The sequence below is a fragment of the Lepisma saccharinum genome (assembly GCF_977018435.1).
Source record: "Lepisma saccharinum chromosome 12 unlocalized genomic scaffold, izLepSacc3.1 SUPER_12_unloc_1, whole genome shotgun sequence".
In the NCBI taxonomy this organism is placed as follows: Eukaryota; Metazoa; Arthropoda; class Insecta; order Zygentoma; family Lepismatidae; genus Lepisma; species Lepisma saccharinum.
This window is the reverse complement of record NW_028142891.1, coordinates 15,912,240-15,931,399: the sequence shown is the minus strand read 5'-3', so window position 1 is coordinate 15,931,399 and position 19,160 is coordinate 15,912,240. Positions and strand designations below refer to the sequence as shown.

The 19,160-nt window shown below is 38.9% G+C and overlaps 1 protein-coding gene across 1 annotated transcript in view; it reads left to right on the top strand.

Annotated features, from left to right (window-relative positions):
* Cul4 (cullin 4) overlaps nucleotides 1–19,160 on the top strand; it is a 74,149-nt gene that overhangs the window by 20,721 nt on the left and 34,268 nt on the right. The window contains exons 4-6 of the mRNA XM_083115775.1: nucleotides 4,435–4,623; nucleotides 11,143–11,289; nucleotides 15,046–15,232. Of these exons, the coding sequence (XP_082971901.1) occupies nucleotides 4,435–4,623; nucleotides 11,143–11,289; nucleotides 15,046–15,232 (523 nt within the window). The remainder of the gene's footprint in view (nucleotides 1–4,434; nucleotides 4,624–11,142; nucleotides 11,290–15,045; nucleotides 15,233–19,160) is intronic.

The window sequence follows — 19,160 nt, the reverse complement described above, 5'->3', positions numbered from 1 at the left end:
CAGCCATTAGCAGCCGTTGACAACACTGAACTGCAAGCTCTAGTGGAGTCGCTTCACTGTAAGGGACAAGCAGTGACATTGGGTGCACATTATTCCACAGTTTCCCAGCACTTCCAAAAACATGGAAAAATTAAGAAGCTGGATTCCCCATGAGTTCACTGAACAACACATGATGTCAACTAAAAGTGGGTTTTTCTCTGCTCTCCCGAAACTGAAACATTTTGCACTCTGCACAATGGCTAGATACTGATGAAGTCCGAAAACACCTGTCGAAACAGACCCTTCACCCTAGAAGGGTGAAACAATGAAGTACTGAACCCAGCTGGATGAAATGCATAAAAAATTCCTAGTTAAACACCCTAGATTGTTAACAGAAATAAAATGTTAGTGCTTCACGTCAATGCGAGGCCCCATGTTGCAAGAACAACAGTGCAAAATCTACACAACTTGCACTATGAGAGACTTCCGCATCCACCTTACTCACCAGATTTCTTGCCATCCAACTATTCTTTGGACCATTATTTGGTGGGGAAAAGGTTCCCCAATGAAGCAGCTGTGAGAAACTCATTTGAGGAGTCTCTTCAGTCCAGATTGTCCAACTTCTATGAAAGTGGCATTAATGCTCGTTGGGAGAAGTATAACATCGAACGGTGTCTTTCCTCTGAGTTTCTGTTTGAAGTTTCACTACCAAATCCGACGTTTTCCCTGATGGTGTAGTGGTAACATCATCGCTTGTCCTGGGTTCGATACCCAGTGGAGGCACATATTGGATTGGATACCACTCTAGGTCCAGTCACGATTAGCCTATCTGCGAATAAAGTGGACTCTAAACAACAATTCAAACAAACAAATCCAACATTTCATGTGTAACTACCTGATAAAAAATTGGATTACAAGCATTTTGTTTTTTTTGTGATTGTTATTATCATCATTAATAATAAATATTAGGGATGAAATTTTGGCTGATATCGATAAAGTACTGATATAAGATTTATGTTTATTTACTTGTCGAGAGTGGAAGCTGTATGTTTATGTAAATTATACCAAAGTGGTACACTAGTGTAAGAAATTGAAAGATATATTGGTAAAGTTATCGGTAAATTTTTCCATAAAACCGATACATCGATATGCCTGTATCAGCAGATACTGATAAGATACCAATTAATCTGCCCCCCCCCCAATAAGAATGGTACTGTTATATTTTTTTTTATTTTCCCATTAATTTTAAGGAGTGTACAATTATTTAATGACATTTTGTAAGAATGTATATTACACAAAAAAAATATTCTAGAGGTCTCAAATAAAACTGCAGGTCTTTGACCTCCTTAATTAATAAATGTATTTTGAAAGGCAACTTTGAACTAAAGTCCAAATCACCAACCCTGAGACCTTCTGTAAACAAAACCACGTCCATGCAGAAAGCATTGCAAACTCATAGAAGTAAAATAATCCACACGAAAATCCAGCGTTGTTACACAATTCATTATGTAAGGCAAAACAACGGCCAATTTGTAGTATGGGATACACTGCTGCAAATGACATCTCACTTTAAAACCAATGCTCTTTCTTTTGTATTTATTGCTTCATCTTTATGGTTAACTCTTTGCACCAGTAATCATTTCCCATAAATTTGACTTCTTTCTTGCATGCAAATTGAATATATTTTACTTGCATTTTTTTTAGACAAAATGATATAACATGGTAATGTATATTTCTAAGGTTTCATATAGATAGCAGTGTATTTGAAATTTGTTTGTAGATTTTATGTAAATTGTATCTTACGTAAATAAAATATATAATGGGCATAAACAGCCATATGCAATGCTGTAAGTCCAACAAATATATTGATGATGATGATCAAAAGGTAAAATTTTTGTATCCCCAAAACGTATTTCTTCAATTTTACAGGAGAAAGTACTTACCGAAATGGCTTTATTTATACTTTAGGAAGGTCTTGGAAGTTTGTTTTCACCTCGATTTTTTTTTGCCGGTAAATCATGTAATTTTCGACATTAATGTCACTCCGATGCACGAAAGCTGTTCCCTTGATGTCCATCTACTACGTGAACCAAATATTTGCGAGCATTTCATGACATAACAACCGGTCAGTGTTTCCAAATATGCGGTTTTGTAACTGTGTAACAGTTCTAGAACGTAAATAAACGTGAGTTACTGTTCATCATTTCTGATTACGAACTTGCGACAACATGACGTGCACAGGATCAGTGGCGTGCTCAATGTGAGGTTGATGCCCCCCCCCCCCTCTTTCGCCCAGTATCTCTAAGGCTATTTATGAATGGTTCGTGGGGCTATTTATGAATGGTTCATGGGGCTATCCGTGAATGGTTCATGGGGCTATCCGTGAATGGTTCATGGGGCTATCCGTAAATAGTTTGTGGGGCTATCCGTAAATGGTTCGTGGGGCTATTTATGAATGGTTCATGGGGCTATCCGTGAATGGTTCATGGGGCTATCTGTGAATGGTTCATGGGGCTATCCGTAAATAGTTTGTGGGGCTATCCATAAATGTTTCGTGGGGCTATTTATGAATGGTTCATGGGGCTATCCGTGAATGGTTCGTGGGGCTATTTATGAATGGTTCATGGGGCTATCCGTGAATGGTTCGTGGGGCTATCCGTGAATGGTTCGTGGGGCTATCCGTGAATGGTTCGTGGGGCTATCCGTGAATGGTTCGTGGGGCTATCCGTGAATGGTTCGTGGGGTTTTCGAACCCGAAAAAAAATTTCTAATTTTGAAAAACAAATTTAACTAAGTTTCAACAGAACCTAACCTAACCTTGCCGTGCATGGTACGTGGGGCTATTTATGAATGGTTCGTGGGTCTATCTGTGCATGGTTCGTGGAGTTTTTGAACCTGGAAAAAATACAAAATCAGTAACACGAAAGTAGGTATTTTTCTATGAAGAAGGGTGCAACACTGCATAACCAGTGATCATGGACTACGCTAGTCAAGATTTCTCCGCCATATCGCGTGTAACGCAAGCAAAAGCGAACAAAATAAAAATACTCGATATTTCGAAAATTGAGATTATTTGCCTGCAAAAAACGAAACTCGAAGTAGAAGAATCCTTACGAATGCAGAATATGTAAGTATCAATGTGAAAAATACGAAAATAAGGGAATTAGAGATGTTTGGTGGTTACCGAAATTTTAATGATCAAAACAAGACAAAGAAAGTCCGTAAATTTCTTGCGGTTGGAAACTTTGACAAGCATCCTAATAACGATTTTTATTCCTCCAAATATAGTGCACTTCCTAAAATAACTTGGTGACATGGCAAGGCAAGATAAGTGTGAACATTTTGTAGGAATATGCATTGTAACTTTCAATGAGCTTAGAGATTTGTGTACATAATGATATTTTATAACATTGGTTATTTTCTAATCATGTGAACAGCAAGGAAGTAGTCCCACTTTCAACATGGCGAGTTCTATGCGTGCGGGAAGGTCTCTGTGTTCAGTGATACATCGAATCGTTGAGACGGTTTGTTTACAGAAGGTCTCAGGGTTGGTGATTTACACTTTACAACTGCATATTTAGACAATTATTAGTTGTATTTTTACACAATTATGAATTATAATACTTTACAAAACCATGCCATATAAATTATACATTAATTCGCCAAAATAATAAAATGGTTGGATTTTACACTAAATTACAGCCTGTTTATAAACTCATACACCGATGTTTGTCATACCAATAGAATACCAATTAAACTGTCCCATTCCTAATAACAATAAAGAAGCCAGCCTCCATGGCAGAGTGGTTAGCACAGTACAGTGCGATGCCAGCGGTCCTGGGTTCAAATCCTGGCTTGTGTGTGTTCTTTCTGAGTGTCCCTTCATAAATTTTAAATAGTAAAGAACTCTGTGTTCAGTAATGTTCATAATAATAACCCATGCCACACCAGCCCGTGAGGGCCAATGTCTACCTACTCACTGCTGGCCTCATTCCCACCAGAGGCGAGATCATCCAACCAGTTATGGGGTGACATGTGTTCAGCAGGACGAACCCCAAGTCATTGTTGTACGTTTCCATGACCAGGTTTTATTCATTCATAGCTCCCCAATTTCCTCACGATGGTGGGTGACCCCTACACAGGCCGAAATCTCAGGAGAAAAGTTGGTACGCTTCCTCCAGGAGACTCAAACCTGCATGCATCCTGTAGCCGGACCCCAAAACATGACACCTTAGACCTCACAGCCACGGTGTGTAACACTGTGTATTCAGTACCCTGATGAAAATTTGAGGATTCTGAAAAACTCAGGGAAAATACATTTAGAAGTTATTTGGTAACCATGAAACTGCAAATAAAAGTAACTGGATTTTTTAAAAAGTGAGATGTGATTCTCAATGTAGTTTTAGTAACACTTGAATGAACTTTACTAAAAGTACGTAACCTGTTTGTTTCCAGGGACATGGGTTTGGACCTTTTCAGACATCATATAATCTTAAACCAGTTAGTGCAGACCCGGACAGTGGAAGGCCTGTTAATGTTAATTGAGAAGGAGAGGCAGGGAGACACGGTGGACAGGACTCTCTTGAAGTCTCTGCTTCGGATGCTGTCAGACCTTCAAATTTACCAGGACGCGTTTGAAAACAAGTAAGAAAAATAGTTAGGTAATTGCGTAGATTTAGTTTTGGTGCAATGTAACTGAATTTTTAGTGTTGTAGTTTTGGTTCTTACAAGCGGAAAAGAAAAATTTTGATTGTAACATTTCAGGAAAACACACACTTCCTTCATCGTTAGTTTCATTAATGTTATAGAGTCCCTAAACAATGTATTTTATTTATTTTTGGGATTACCATCTTTTGCAGTTTTTCCCACAGTTACTTATTATACAGAGTGCTCACAAAGTGGGCGAACCCCCTCCCTCCCCTCTTTGATGGATTTTGTTAATTGCTTGATATGGACACAGCTGATGGTTTAAGAGCCCAGAACATCAGTGTGGAGTAGAATACTCCATTGGACCACTTTCGCTTGCTCAAACTCGATTGAATCTCCCACGCTCGAGTGTTATTCAGTCGAATATATGGAATATCAAATATAATTTCAATGTGACAAAAGTTGTACAAATGTAAAATTTGTGGTGGTAGTTTCAGTCCTTAATCATCTATCCATTTTCATATATTTCTATGTATTGGTAAGATTGACTAAATTACTTTTTAAAATGATGATGACTATATTCACTGTAGTTTCAATTTCACTGCATCTTTCACTTCACGAAGCATATTTGAAGGACCACTGCCACAGATAAATTACGGTTTTACGTTAACTACTGGACTTCGAGTGTATACCGATCATTTGTCTGTTCGAGCATTATTTGCTCGAGCAAAGAAACGGTCGATTCCATAAACCATCTAGCGTCATCCGTGCGAACTACTAGACAATAGAGTAAAGAAGCCTCAATGCAGCACTTTAGTGTGGAGACTGTCACTTTCGTAGCACAGCAGAATTCTGCACCATATTCTGGCAGATGTTTTTCACGGCTGCTCGTAACTCTTTGTGTTGTGTGATACCGTTTATTTTAGACTCTTGTCATTGATGAGTCCCCAGAGATGAGGTTGGGTCTTCTTGGAAGTTCACTTGCAACACGAAGTGTGCCAGAACATGGTACAGAATTTGGCTGTTCTTCTAAAATGACGGTCTCCATGCCGATGTTCCAGGTTCTTAATGTATCAGGTATGTGTCCAGATCAAGCATTCAACAATAACCATTGTAGTGTCGAAAATAAAGGGGGTACACCCACTTTCTGAACACTGTACATAATATTTTATATTCCTTTCTTTCTTGTTTACATTATTTACAACCAAAATGTGTTCCAGTATTGCCAAATTACTTTTGATACACTAAAATTCCACACTTTGTAAAAAAAGATAATATACGTATATCCCATTGTATGGTAATGTTTGAATATCAACAATTCTAAGAATTGTGGAAGAGGTATTGTACAGTTTATAAGTCTTTTATAAAATGTCCTATTTCTTACATATATCTTTTGCACTCAGTTATAATATGATGTTTATCTTCTTTATTTCCACACGTTCAATTACAGGGTGGCGCACGAAATGATCCACCATTTTGTTGTTGAATAAAAACTATATTATAAAGAATCTTTCAATGAAACATAAATGACACAAAGGTTACACTTTGGAAAAACGTACTACTGAAATACATGCTCAATATGGCCACCGTTTTGACTTTTAACCTCAGTCAAGCGAACACTAATATTTCCAATTACCCTATGGCACATGGGTTCCGTAATTTCACTGCAAGCCTGAACAATAAGTCTCCGCAGTTCCATTAAATCTTGAGGTTTTTTTTTCCGAAAATCTTGTCCTTCAAAAAGCCCCAAAGAAAATAATCACAGGGGTTGAGACCTGGACTATATGCGGGCCAGGATTATCCACCAGCGAAACGATAAGGAAATCTGTTTGAAATTACACGAAGATTGAAAATGTCGTGCAAAAAATTTGCTGTGTGTGGCCTTGCACCGCTTTGCATAAACCACTGTGTATTGAACAGTAAAGCTGTGTCAAGAAGCTGTGGAATAAAACTATTGCGGAGCATGGTCAAGTAACGTTCAATGTTTTCTGTCTCCTCAAAGAAAAAGGGTCCGATCAGACCATGACTGGAGATAGCGGCCCAGACCATAACCTTCGGTGCTTGGCTAACTTTTTCATGAAGCACTCGTGGATTCTCAGCTGCCCAAAAGTGCACATTTTGTTTGTTAACCACACCATCCAAATGGAAATGCGTATCGTCAGAAAACCACACGTTGTACAGTGTTGCATTGTTACCCTCAGCCCAATTAGCGAAGGTCAATCTCTTCTGTTTCTGTTCATTTGTGAGTTTTTGCACCACGGTAATCTGGTACGGATACATGTGGAGATCACTTTTAAAAATCCTTTGAGTAGAACGTCTTGATATCCCAAGTTGTGTTGCTGCTTTTCTGGTCGATTTGCCAGGACTTCTCTGCACAGCAACGTGGACGGCTTCAATATTCAAAGGCGAACGCACAGGTTTTCGACGATAACGCTTTGATTCCAGTACTGTTCCTTCCACTAGAAACTTTTCATGCAGTTTGTGTATCATTTTACTCGAGGGGGTCCACTGAGTTTGGAAATGTGCACGAAAGCGCCTCTTGAGTCCCCACAATGCTCTTTGTTTCGGCGAAAAATAGCACAGTTGCTGATCGCTGTTCCATCGTAAGTCTTCCTTTGCCCGCCATGTTGTATACTCTAGCCCCCTGGGGACAGGTGGATGCACTACGCTTCAATTTTTATCATACGATATTTCCAATGACTACTGCAACTGCTGGTGGCACACATGACATCATTCCTCATCTCAGATCTGACAAAAACAAAAAACAAATGGTGGATCATATCGTGCGCCACCCTGTAGGTTCTTGTAAAATTAGAATGTTTTGTAAACTGCTGTTTGTTCTGACCAGATGCAATACAGCAATACTATTTTAACAAAAATAGGAAGAAGTTATACAATGAATCTTGCCAATAATGTTCCATTGTTGAAACATGACAAGTGTGAAACAAGCATTGAAAACTTATCAAATTTTAATTGTGGATCCCAAATATCATTAGGATATTCAAAATCATCAACATTTCCTCAAAGATTCTTCATCCTATCTGTACAATTAAATTTCAAGTGCCATGGCGTACCCTGTTTGTGAAAGAGAGAACACCATAGCGAGTGTATAATTCACAATTCTTGTTGTTTAATTTCTTCCAGTGTTCTTCTGCAACGAATGAAGCCTCCCACAGATTTACGTCTGTGCCTTCAGTATCTCTTTTTAAAAACCTTTATCTTTTTAATCATGTGTTTCTTTTCGATGGAGGGAGCCGACAATCCGTTTGTGATGTCTAAAGCATAATCTTATTGCCATTTTTCTTGATGTTTGCCTTACATCAGTGGCATGCCGTGTCTGGCTTACAGGAGCACTGCAAAATGTTCCAATATTTTCACTTTTTACACATAAAATGTTTCTGAATTTAAAATATGTTTATTTTTTAACTTAAGGTAAGCAACCTAACCACAGTAACAAGCATTGCAAGTGTTACATTCTGACTTGGGGACCCCCTGTTCTTTTGAACATGAACATATTATATTTTATATCCCTGTATATTCCCCATCTCTGAATAAATGTCGTCATCATCCTTTACCGTTTCCTGCCTCTGGCTGGGTCGGCATAGAAGTCAAGCGCCTCCATTTTTTCCTGGCCTTCCACCAATCCTCTCTTTCGACGCATTCCAATCTTGTCCTCTTCTCCTAACACTCTCCACTATCTGCTCTTTCCACCGACATCTTGGTCTCCCCCTTGGCCTTATTCCCACTCATTGTGCATTGTAAGCTCTTACTGGTAGTCTTTCTGCATCCATCCTCTTCATGTGTCCGAACCATCTCATCTGCTCTGTCCTGAAGCTTCACCACACCCACCGTCTGTCGGATCTCCTCATTCCTTATTCTATCCCTTCCAGTCTTCCCTAATATAAAGATTTCATCTCCACTGCCTGCATCTTTCTTTTGTCTCTCTCTCTCATTGTCCAAGTCTCTGCTCCATAATGAATTCTTGGCACATAGCAGTGTTATACAGGGTGCAGCAGTCAAACAGGAAGATTAAAAAAATTCACAAAAAATAGGGAGAGCAAATATTATTTATTTTTTGAACATGAATGTACTGTACATGAGTGAAAATTACTAGTGTACCTGAAAAATGTTCATTTTTTTCATATAGTGTCAGTAAGATGGCATCCTTGGTGTTGCACACATTGTCGGAGTCTCAGAGTAAATCTGCCCATGATGCTTCGTAGCATCTCCAATGGAATGTTGTGGATCTCTTGCTGAATTCGAAATGCGTGTCTAAGCACATCCATAGACACTCTGGCAGTATGGCTAGTTGAACCATTTTGCTGGAAGAGTGTTTCTTCATCTGGGTCATAGTCATCGAGGGCAGGCAGGAAAAAGGTTACCAATATGTCAGCAAACTTTCAGCGTTTACAGTCACCGTGTTACCACTTAAGGTCATGCCCCCACTCTCACGCTCGCCAGCCATTCCTGAAATCTTTCCATTTGATTGCCTCTCGCAACATCATGGGCGGATTTACTCTGAGACTCTGAGGTCTCCCCATTGGTGCAGTGGTATCGTCGTTGCCTTGTAATCAAGGGGTCTTAGGGTTCGATACCTGGTGGAGGCACATAGTGGTTCGGATCCCACTTTAAACTGTAGGTCCAGTCCTGATTAGCCTTACTGTGCATAAAGTGAACTTAAAATGCCAATTCAATCAATCAATCAATCTGAGACTCCTCGACAATGTGTGCAAAACCAAGGATGCCATCTTACTGACACCATATTAAAAAAAATGAACATTTTTCAGGTACACTAGTAATTTCCACTCGTGTACAGTACTTTCATGTTCAAAAAATAAATAATATTTGCTCTCTACTTTTTGTGAATTTTTTAAATCTTCCTGTTTGACTGCCTCACCCTATATATTACCTTCTTGCATTTCATAGGTACATCCCTGTTCCGTTCCATATTAATCTTCGAACACATTGATATAGTCCACCACCCATTTGTCCTCTTCTGTTCACCTCCTCATATATTCTCCCACTTCTCTCAATTATGCTTCCTAGATGTTTGAAGCTCTCCACTACCCTCAACTCTTCCGTGTTCATCTTTATTCTTGGTTCATTTCTGGCTCTGTTTTCTTGTTAGCTCCTCACTCTTTTCTGCACTGAATTCTATTCCTGCTCTTCTCATTTCCTCATTCCAACTATCAAGCTGTCTCTGTACTACTTCTTCCATGTTTCCCAATATTACTAAGTCATCAGTGAACAAGAGGGCCTTCATCTCTTCCTCTCCTATCTTCTTCCCCATCTCTTCGTTAATTACATCCATTGTAATTATGAAGAGCAGTGTGGAAGGAGCACTTCCCTGTTTTAGCCCATTACTTATACTGAACCACTCCTTTCTTCCCACTGGCATTTTCACACAACTCTGGTTGGCCTTGGATGTGCTATCTCTTCCTAGACTCCTTTCTCTCTTAGAGCCTTCCAAATGATTGTTCTGTCCATGCTATCGTATGCCTTTTCTATATCTAGGAATGCCATAATCAAATCATTTCCATACTCGTTGTACCTTTCCTGCATTTGCCTTATGGTGAATATCAGATCTACTGTTGATCTGCTTCTTCTAAATCCATACTGTTCCTCTCTCAGGTTCAGTTCTGTTACTTCCCTTATTCTTTTCTCTAATATTTTCTCATACACATTTGCTGAGTGGCATTAAGTGTTATTCCTCTATAGTTTTTACATTCCTTTCTGTCCCCTTTCTTGAATATGAGAACTATTAGTCCCTTTGTCCATTCTCTTGGCACTTCTCTCTCTTGCCACACTGTTTTCAACACACTCTACAGCCATTGCACATTAATCACTCCTGCTCCTAGTATCATTTCCACTGACACTTCATGTATTCCAGCTGCTCTACCTCCCTTCATTCTCTTCAGTGTTTCCTCCACTTCTTTGCATGTGAGATTATTTTTTTCCTCGTTGTTTTCTTTTTCCTCGACTTTTTCATGTTCCTTTCCTTTTTTCACATTCAGCAATTTCTCGAAATGATTTCTCCAGATTCTCCCTATTTCTTCATCCCCTTCTACAACATTTCCTTTCATCATCCCTTAGCTTACTGCTGTCTCCTCTTTCTCTTCTCCTTTCTCTCAGTAATAAATGTAATATCTTACAATTGTAACATTAATCCTACTAAAAATAAATGTCTGATGAAGGGACAGTATGTTCTCTGAAAACGTCATGCAAAAATTTGGGTTTTTGTGCTTGTAAGAACTGTAAACTACAAGACAAATAATTCTACAATGCAAGCATACAAGAAAAAGAAGAACCAATTTGAGATTATGTCAAGAACCACTGCTTGAAGTTAACAATATTTGGTAAAATATGGAGTGAACTGCTCAAGTATAAAATAGTTGAAATTTAGCACAATCTGATTCAGATTCTTCAAAGTTACTGTTGTGTTGGTCCTGTTATTGTTTCAAATCTAGATGTCTATCCATTGTATATATTGCATAATGAATTTTCTTTTCTCCTTAGGTTCCTAGTTGCAACAGAATGCTTGTACGCTGCGGAAGGGCAGCGCTTAATGCAGGAACATGACGTTCCTGAATATCTTGCTCATGTGGATAAGAGGATAAATGAGGAAAATGAAAGACTGTTACATTATTTGGATCCAACCACAAAGTAAGTTCATTTTCTCGTGCAGTGAAATCTCACACTTCTTAAAAACAGCACTATAAAACAGCCTTAATCCGTTCAGCCAATTCCCTGCAAAAAATCATGTTGAACATTAGGACGTTTATCTCGATCTTATATTTACTGTAACTCTTGTTTTCCAAACCCTGCCGATGACACATTTGCCAGAAGGCTGTTCTGTATGACAGGCGACCTCTCCCTTGATTTTGAAGCAGTCTCATTCAATCACCATGCAACCTTGAACTCCTGCCTTAAGATCATGGACCAATGCACTATTGCCAAACTGATAGTCACTAAATGCTGCTTTCTCTAGGGTTTGAACACATTCTTAAAGTGTGACTGAGGTGTCCCTCCACAAAAACGTATGTTCACACTTCTTTACCCACACTTTTATTACATAATCCTTCCTAGTAGACGGGGGAGGGGGGGGGAGAACTTGCTTATGAAAACTTTCCTTTCTTTTTGTTTGCCATGTTAGCTGTTGGAGGGAAAAAGTAAGAAAAATTTGCCCATCCAGGTTATCTGGTATTGGTTGAGGAACAAGTGAAAAAAAAAGTCACCAATCTCCCCTCACAAGAGCTCATTAATCTGCAACTGCTGTGTGCGGCTATGCCATAATTTCATGAAGTAGCCTTTTTTTTAATGCAGCTATCTGCATAGAAAATATTGCTCCTGTGTCCATTACATTCATCTTTTCCCCTTTCTTTCTGCAACTTGGTTCGGGGATAAGCATGCTGCTGATTAAAAAAAAAATGAATGCTGTAGTCCAGCTTGTCTTTGTCTTTAACAAGTGCTTTATCTTTAAAATATGCAAAACCTTCTATTCCGCCACCTGTCCACTAGTGCCAGTCTGTCTGGAGGGAGGCTGCTACCAGCACCAGTGTTGTGTCTGGCTGTTCCAAGGCAGTCGCTTGCAGATCTCTTCTGACAGCAGTGATGACTCATCCACCATAAAGGATGCAACTTTTCGTTCTTGGCCTGCCTTCTGATAAACAAAACATTAACTCTTATTGTGTGGATACAAGAATAATCTCTCTTGAACACTAGAGCCAGTGGCGTGCCCAGGGTTTTTTGGGGTTGGAGGGGCTTACATATATATTTTTTTTGCCCCCCGGTGGCGTAGTGGTAACGTCATTGCCTTGTAATCAATGGATCCCACTTTAAACTGTAGGTCCAGTCCCGATGAGCATTCCGGGCATAAAGTGGACTTAAAACCTCGTGCACCTATATTCCCATTGAAGCTGGCACCTTTTCAAAGTTGTCGAGAAGTACAAAATAAATCGTAGCTCGAAAACAAACTGTCATAAAGAGATGAAATTAATTTTGTTTTCTTTCTTAAAGACAGGGCTTTTAACGAAGGTAAAATTTATACATTGTGCCTCCCAATAATTAGTGTTATAGGAGGAAGAAGAAAATTGGCATATGGCACGCCACTGTGCCCCCCTCAATAGAGCGAAGTGAATGAAAAATGTAGTATGTAGTGATGGTACATTCCTACAATCGTGCAAAGTTTCGTTGAAATCAGATGCGTGTTGAGTAAAAAATAACAACTTTATATGAAGTGGCAGTGTTACCAGCTTCGAGACAATGTGTGGAATTTTTGCTTCTATTGTCGGCGCTATGGATGCTGGATGGACTAAAGTTGGAGGGAAGCACTAAAAAAAACTACTCCAAGAGTATATGTAATGATTGTGCTGCAACTTTGGAGGAAAAAAGTGCTGAAATTACGACTTTTGGAAAATTTCAAACTTTGGTCCTTTTCCCTCACCTCCCCCCCTAGACCCTTAATTGTTGGATGTTACTCCAAATGGTGCTTTTTGCTTATTCTTACATTTAAAATTTCAATTTTTGGTTGAGAAGTTACAGCCTTTTATTTTCAATTTATTCTATAGTAACAAGAGGGAAGAAACAAAGGCCTTTTTTAAGTGGTGTTTGCAGAAAAGAAATGCACTCAATGTTTAGTATGATCACTGCTTTTCTTCAGAACCATTCACACACTAAAAATAAGTCACAGTGTTCAGTAATTCATCTGCGATTTCGTTTGCATAAAAAGAGTACTGCAACTTCTGTGTCTTCAACAACTGTATTATCTTTAAATATTATGCAGTGGCGAAGGTGACATTTTTACGAAGTCATCGCAAGACTTCCCAAACGTCAGGGTCAGTTTTTCAACCGAGGCCGGTGCAGGGGGGATTCCTACAATGATAATAAGAACAACAGTGTTCGTACGTGACGTGTGAAGTAGAGATGGCCAGATCCATTTTTTTCCCCTCAGAAACCAAAGTAGTAAAATTTCAGAATAGAGATTTTAAATTTTCCGGAATCCTGATATTTTTGGCCATCCCTGGTGTTGAAGTAAGATATGTTAGGAAAATGGTTGTCTGAATAAGTATGTCTGTCACCTCGAGAACAAAAAGCTTGATCAGTCTTGTTTGTAAGCATAGATAACTCAAACAACAGGAAGTACTTCGTGTTTTTTAAAGCAAGAACATTTTTTTTGGAAAATCGATATTTGAACCGCAGGATTCAAAATAAAATTAAATGGAGAAATACTATGAAAGAAATACAATGGATCCAGAACTGCTTTCTTTTTTCAGTTCTTTCTAACACTAACCATTGGGAAATTTATGCTTTTGCTTACTTATATTTTTTTTGTATGCACCATTACTTTCATATATTCGTTGCAAGTTGCATTGCGATACTCTTAAATATGTGTTTTTCTCTTATAAATAAGAGCGTTAGATGCTTTACAGTGCTGTACATTCTGAGATGTTTCATCTTGATGACGTCACAGAAACCCGTGCATGTTTGTAAGCAAGGGGGCTTACAAAAAGGTTTCTTATGACCAGACCTTCAAGAGCGGAGGAAAAGTGCTTGAAGAACCTTGGATTCGAAGACCTACTGCGATGACCTGGGCCGCCTGACACCATTGCACTCAACAAGAAATATAGCGGGATGGTTGGGCCTTGGGGTAGGACTGGGTTTTCTTTTCAATGCGCTAAACTTTGCGAATCTCTTGCATATTTCTAGCTGTTTCATGGTATCACTTATTTCCCTTAAATATGCGAATATTCTGACTTACTCTTTACTTCTGTAAAATATTTAAAGAGCAATATTTTTAATATATTTGCTTTGTCATCGCTGCATCGACCAATATTTGAAGCTCTTTTTTTTTTTTTTTTTTTAAATGGTACCAATATTACCGATACTTAAAAAAACATGTATTACTAAACTGTCTTTTGTGCAATATTAGGATGCATTGAATACTCACGAATACATGTTAAAAATGGATAATCCAAATCTACGCACATTTATTCATGACAGTTTAGCAAGCATTTTAGTTGAAATGTTGAGAAAATATACTACAGTGTTACGAAGTACGGGCATCCAAAATGTAACATGCTGTGTTCGAATATTCTGTGTTGTTATCAGTGGTTTCGTTACCTGATGCACAGATGTGACGATTTACCAATGAAAGGTTATAGACCAATTTTTGGACTGAAGAAAACAGGGTGCAATGATTATGTGGTGGAATATGGTATTTTCTGTGAATTTCTGAAGAAAAAAAAATTCTCCTGGGAATGAACATTAGTTTGACGTCATGAGTCCAAACAAATCTACCATGTGTTTTTATCTTAATAAACTGCCTTGGTCAGTTGGAAAGAAGTGTGTGCTAGGAATTTAGTTGTATCCATCCGTTGATTTTTGTTTTCCAGTTTGGTACATTATGTTGCTCTATTTCAGGTGGCCTCTTATACATACTGTGGAAAAGCAGCTCCTCAGCGAACACCTGACTAGTATTCTCCAGAAAGGACTGGACAGCCTACTGGAGGGGAATAGAGTCTCAGATTTAACGTTGATGTACAGCCTCTTTTCGAGGGTGAAAACTGGGTTGCAAGAACTCTGTGTTAACTTCAACAGCTATATCAAGGTGAGGTTGATCTTTTTATGCTCTTCAGCTTTTAGAAACTGCTATTATGTGCATTTTGGTTGGATTTAATGAGAATACTTCACTTATTTCCCATTTTTTGTAATCATAAAAGAATATTATTTATAATTTGTAACAAGGCTGAATCTCGAGGAGCAGGAGTGTTAAAAGTGGGGGAACGTGGGGGATGCTCCCTCCAGCTGGGAAAATTAAAATCATTAGAGGCATGTTTATTTCTAGGGCTAGATAAAACTACAAGTTAACCAAAAAAGTTCTTGCCGTTCTAGAGCAGTGATAAACAAAGAGCAATACAGTGGACGGCGCTTACCTTTAGGTTTTTAAATAATCTCCATCAGCATCCAACACCTTTTGCCAACATTCCTGCAGCTGCACAATACCCTGGTGATAAAACTCGGCGGGATTGGATGCAAAGAGGTCCGTGAGTGTGTTCCGCAGGTCTCCCTCATTTGCGAAGGATCTCTTACGGAGGTGGTTGTCGAGGGAATGAAACAGGTGGTAATCTGTTGGTGCAAGGTCCGGTGAATATGGTGAATGACACAGTGTCTCCCAGCCAAGTTGCTGAAGGGTTTCCCGGGTCCTCTTTGCCACATGTGGCTTGTCATTGTCGTGCAGGAACAACACACCCTTGCAATTCACCAATGCCAGCTCCTTCTGCAGCAATGCACGGTGTACCTTTTGCAACTGCTGAGAGTAGAGGTCAGCAGTGGTGGTCTGACCAGGTGGAAGGAGCTCGTAATGCACCACTTGCCGACAATTCCAGCATACAGAGAGCATAACCTTTCCTGGGTGCAGAGCTGCTCTTGAGGTGTGAGGAACAGGGTCACGTGGCGACAACCAATGTCTGGTACGCTTGGGAGTGTCATAGAGGACCCACTTTTCGTCACCAGTGAGCAAGCGATCGAATATGGGTGTGTTCAGGTGCCGAGTGAGCAAGGACAAAATAGTTGTCACTCGTTGTTCCTTGTTGGCTGCCGACAATGTGTGGGGTACCCACTTGCTTAACTTGTATGCCTTCCCTATCCCATGCAGGTGCAGTCTGACTGTTTCGGCGGAAACGTGAAACCTTTCTGCAAGTTCATCACACTTAGACCACTGTCCTCCTCGATGGCTGCTTTCAGGGCCCCGTCATCCAACACATGTGGTCGTCCAATGCGATGTTCATTTCCATTCTATCTGAGGTCTTCCTCTTCCTCTCCTTCCTTCTGGTCTCGCTTTCATTACTTGTTTTGGTTTTCTTTCTTCTCCCATTCTCATGACATGGCCATACGAGCCCAGTGTTCTTCTCTCTATTATCTCTTCAATTTATTCTACTTGTAGCTGTTCCCTGATTTTAGTGTTCCTGATTCTATCTCGTCTGGTTTTTCCTACGACGACTCTGAGGTATTTCATCTCTGTTGCTGTTAATCTACTTTTATGCTTATTTTGGAGCATTAAGCTTTCTATGCCATAGAGCATTGTTGGTATAAGTATGGTTTTATATATCCTTAATTTTGTATTTTCTTGTACCTCCTTTTTCCCTACTATTGTATTACTTATTTGGTAATATATTTTATTTGTTTTTAGAACCCTGCTATTTATTTATTTCTTCTACTTTTCCTGTTATTATTGTTCCCAAATATTCATATCTATTCACTTGTTCTAGCTGTTCTCCTTGTCATTTTACTTCTAATCTCTTATTTCCATTTAATATATGCATTACTTTACTCTTCTTTGAGTTCACTATCACTTTTCTATCTTGTATTGAGCTGGGCCATTCTATTATTGTATTTTGTAGTTCCTGTTTAGTTGATGTTATTAATGCTATGTCATGGCCACGGTGGCTCAGTTGGTAACACATCTGACTACCATGCTAAAGGTCCCAGGTTCGATTGCCGGCTGGTTCAAATCATGGAACTTTTCTAATGTTGGAAGCGGCCCCGGTGCCCACCCAGCGTTGAATGACATGGGTAACTGGGGGAAACCCTGGGGGGTAAAGGCAGTCAGGGGCATGATGCTGATCACATCATCCCCTCACAACCGGATGAAGAAAGTGTGGGGCGTTACCCCAAACCCCCTATACGCCTTTATGGCATGGTGCTAAGCACAGCATACAGAAGTGATTGTACATCCATGAGCGAAAAAAAATGCCCACACTTGAAAATTTCAAAGTCCAAATCTGCACAATGTGACAACAAGGCAGAGCAGTGTAGCAAACCTCACATGCGAGAAAGTAGCATCGCCAGTACGTCGAAGTCTTGGTGATGCTACAAAACATATGTAATTGATGTATTTATTTCTGATGAATAATTGCAAATAACTAAACAATTGATAAATTTTGCAACACATTCTTTGCTCCTGCTTCATTCCTCAATATTTCTATTGCTGCAGATATCTTCTGAAACTCGGTGAATATGTGAAAGATGATTCATATATTGGTTCCAAAAAATGATAAAATATATTATTTTCAACTTGATAAACATTACTTTGCTGAATTTTTGCATAAAGTGAATATTGAAAAAAAATAAAAAATAACACAAACATGCGTGCACAGAAACACGCACCCATAAAACACATATATAGCCAGAAATGAACACAATATCAACTGGGTGTTTGGTCACATAAACAACACGCGTGTTGATCGTAATTACATGTCTTACCATGTCGACAATGACGTGCGTGAAACTGCAAATGGCGCGAGTTCTTCACAGTTTGTAACACTGTCGATCATCGTGGCAGTCTTTCTGACTCAGCTTTTGGCTTGTAGGAGCTTGTTACATTCCTACAGGCTACAACAATCATTCGTAAGGATGTAAAAAGTATCATGGCCATAAACCAAACTGTAATTTGTGGGGGAAATATGTCAACAGATCTCTTGCGAAATGTAAAGTTGCAAGAAGTGGCTGGACGAAACGAGCCACGCGGTATCTGCCAAGCGAGACTGGAAGAGCATATTGAGTGGAGAGAGTGAGTGAAAGAGAAGACAGAAATTTAGAGTAGATGGTTAAGGCGTTCTACTTATAAACTCAGACTGACATTTTGATTCCATGTTTGAGTCTCCACTCAGCCACTTCTTTTTTTCTTTCCTTTTTTCCGGCGTATGGTGGAGTTAAATAATGTATGATTATTAAAATTGCCCTAATGTTTTTCCTATCGTTTCAAACCATTTGAAAATAACTTTCGCAAGCTCTACGTTGGCTACAGTGTGCTGCAATATTCGTTATAAATATATGTTTGCGTTTATCAGAAACATTTCAAGATTGAAGAGCCTAGTATTACAAAGTTAATCAAAATAGGACTTGTTCCTTCCAAATATCGGAACATCTAGTAGTTCATGTATGTGTTTAAGAAAACTTTAAAATACTCGACATTTTCATAAGCTGATAATGTTTATAATAAAGATAACATTAATTATAATGTGAAAAACTGCAAGATTTGTAATTCCACACGCTTTCTTGCTTTGACTAGATAGTTGCTGTTCAGTGATAGATTTGTTCCTCAGATTTGCCTTCAGGAGGTTACGGCAAGAATCTCACATGGTTCATTCGCAGAGTCAGGCGACCTTTAGTATTACTTTAAAATGATTTCCTTCCTATAACACGAACTTCTTGCCATCAGAAGTGGTGGTATGTTTTTCCAAAGTCGAGAATTTCTTCTGTAAGGAAACAGAGGATGCTTTCAATCTAAGGAAGAACTTGTTAGGTTATTTTTCATCAATTTATTATACATTATGTATTAAAAATAAGTTTTCAGTCATTTTTATTGCAATGTTTACTTTTTTAATTTCAAACAATTGTGGCAGTAAAATATTCATAAATATCTTGTGGATTTCAGAAAAAAATGGAGAATAACACAGTAACATATTTTCTATGGTTTTCTGAAAGACTAAAAATCTGCAGTCTCCTGGAAAAAAACATGGTATTTTCAGGCCAGT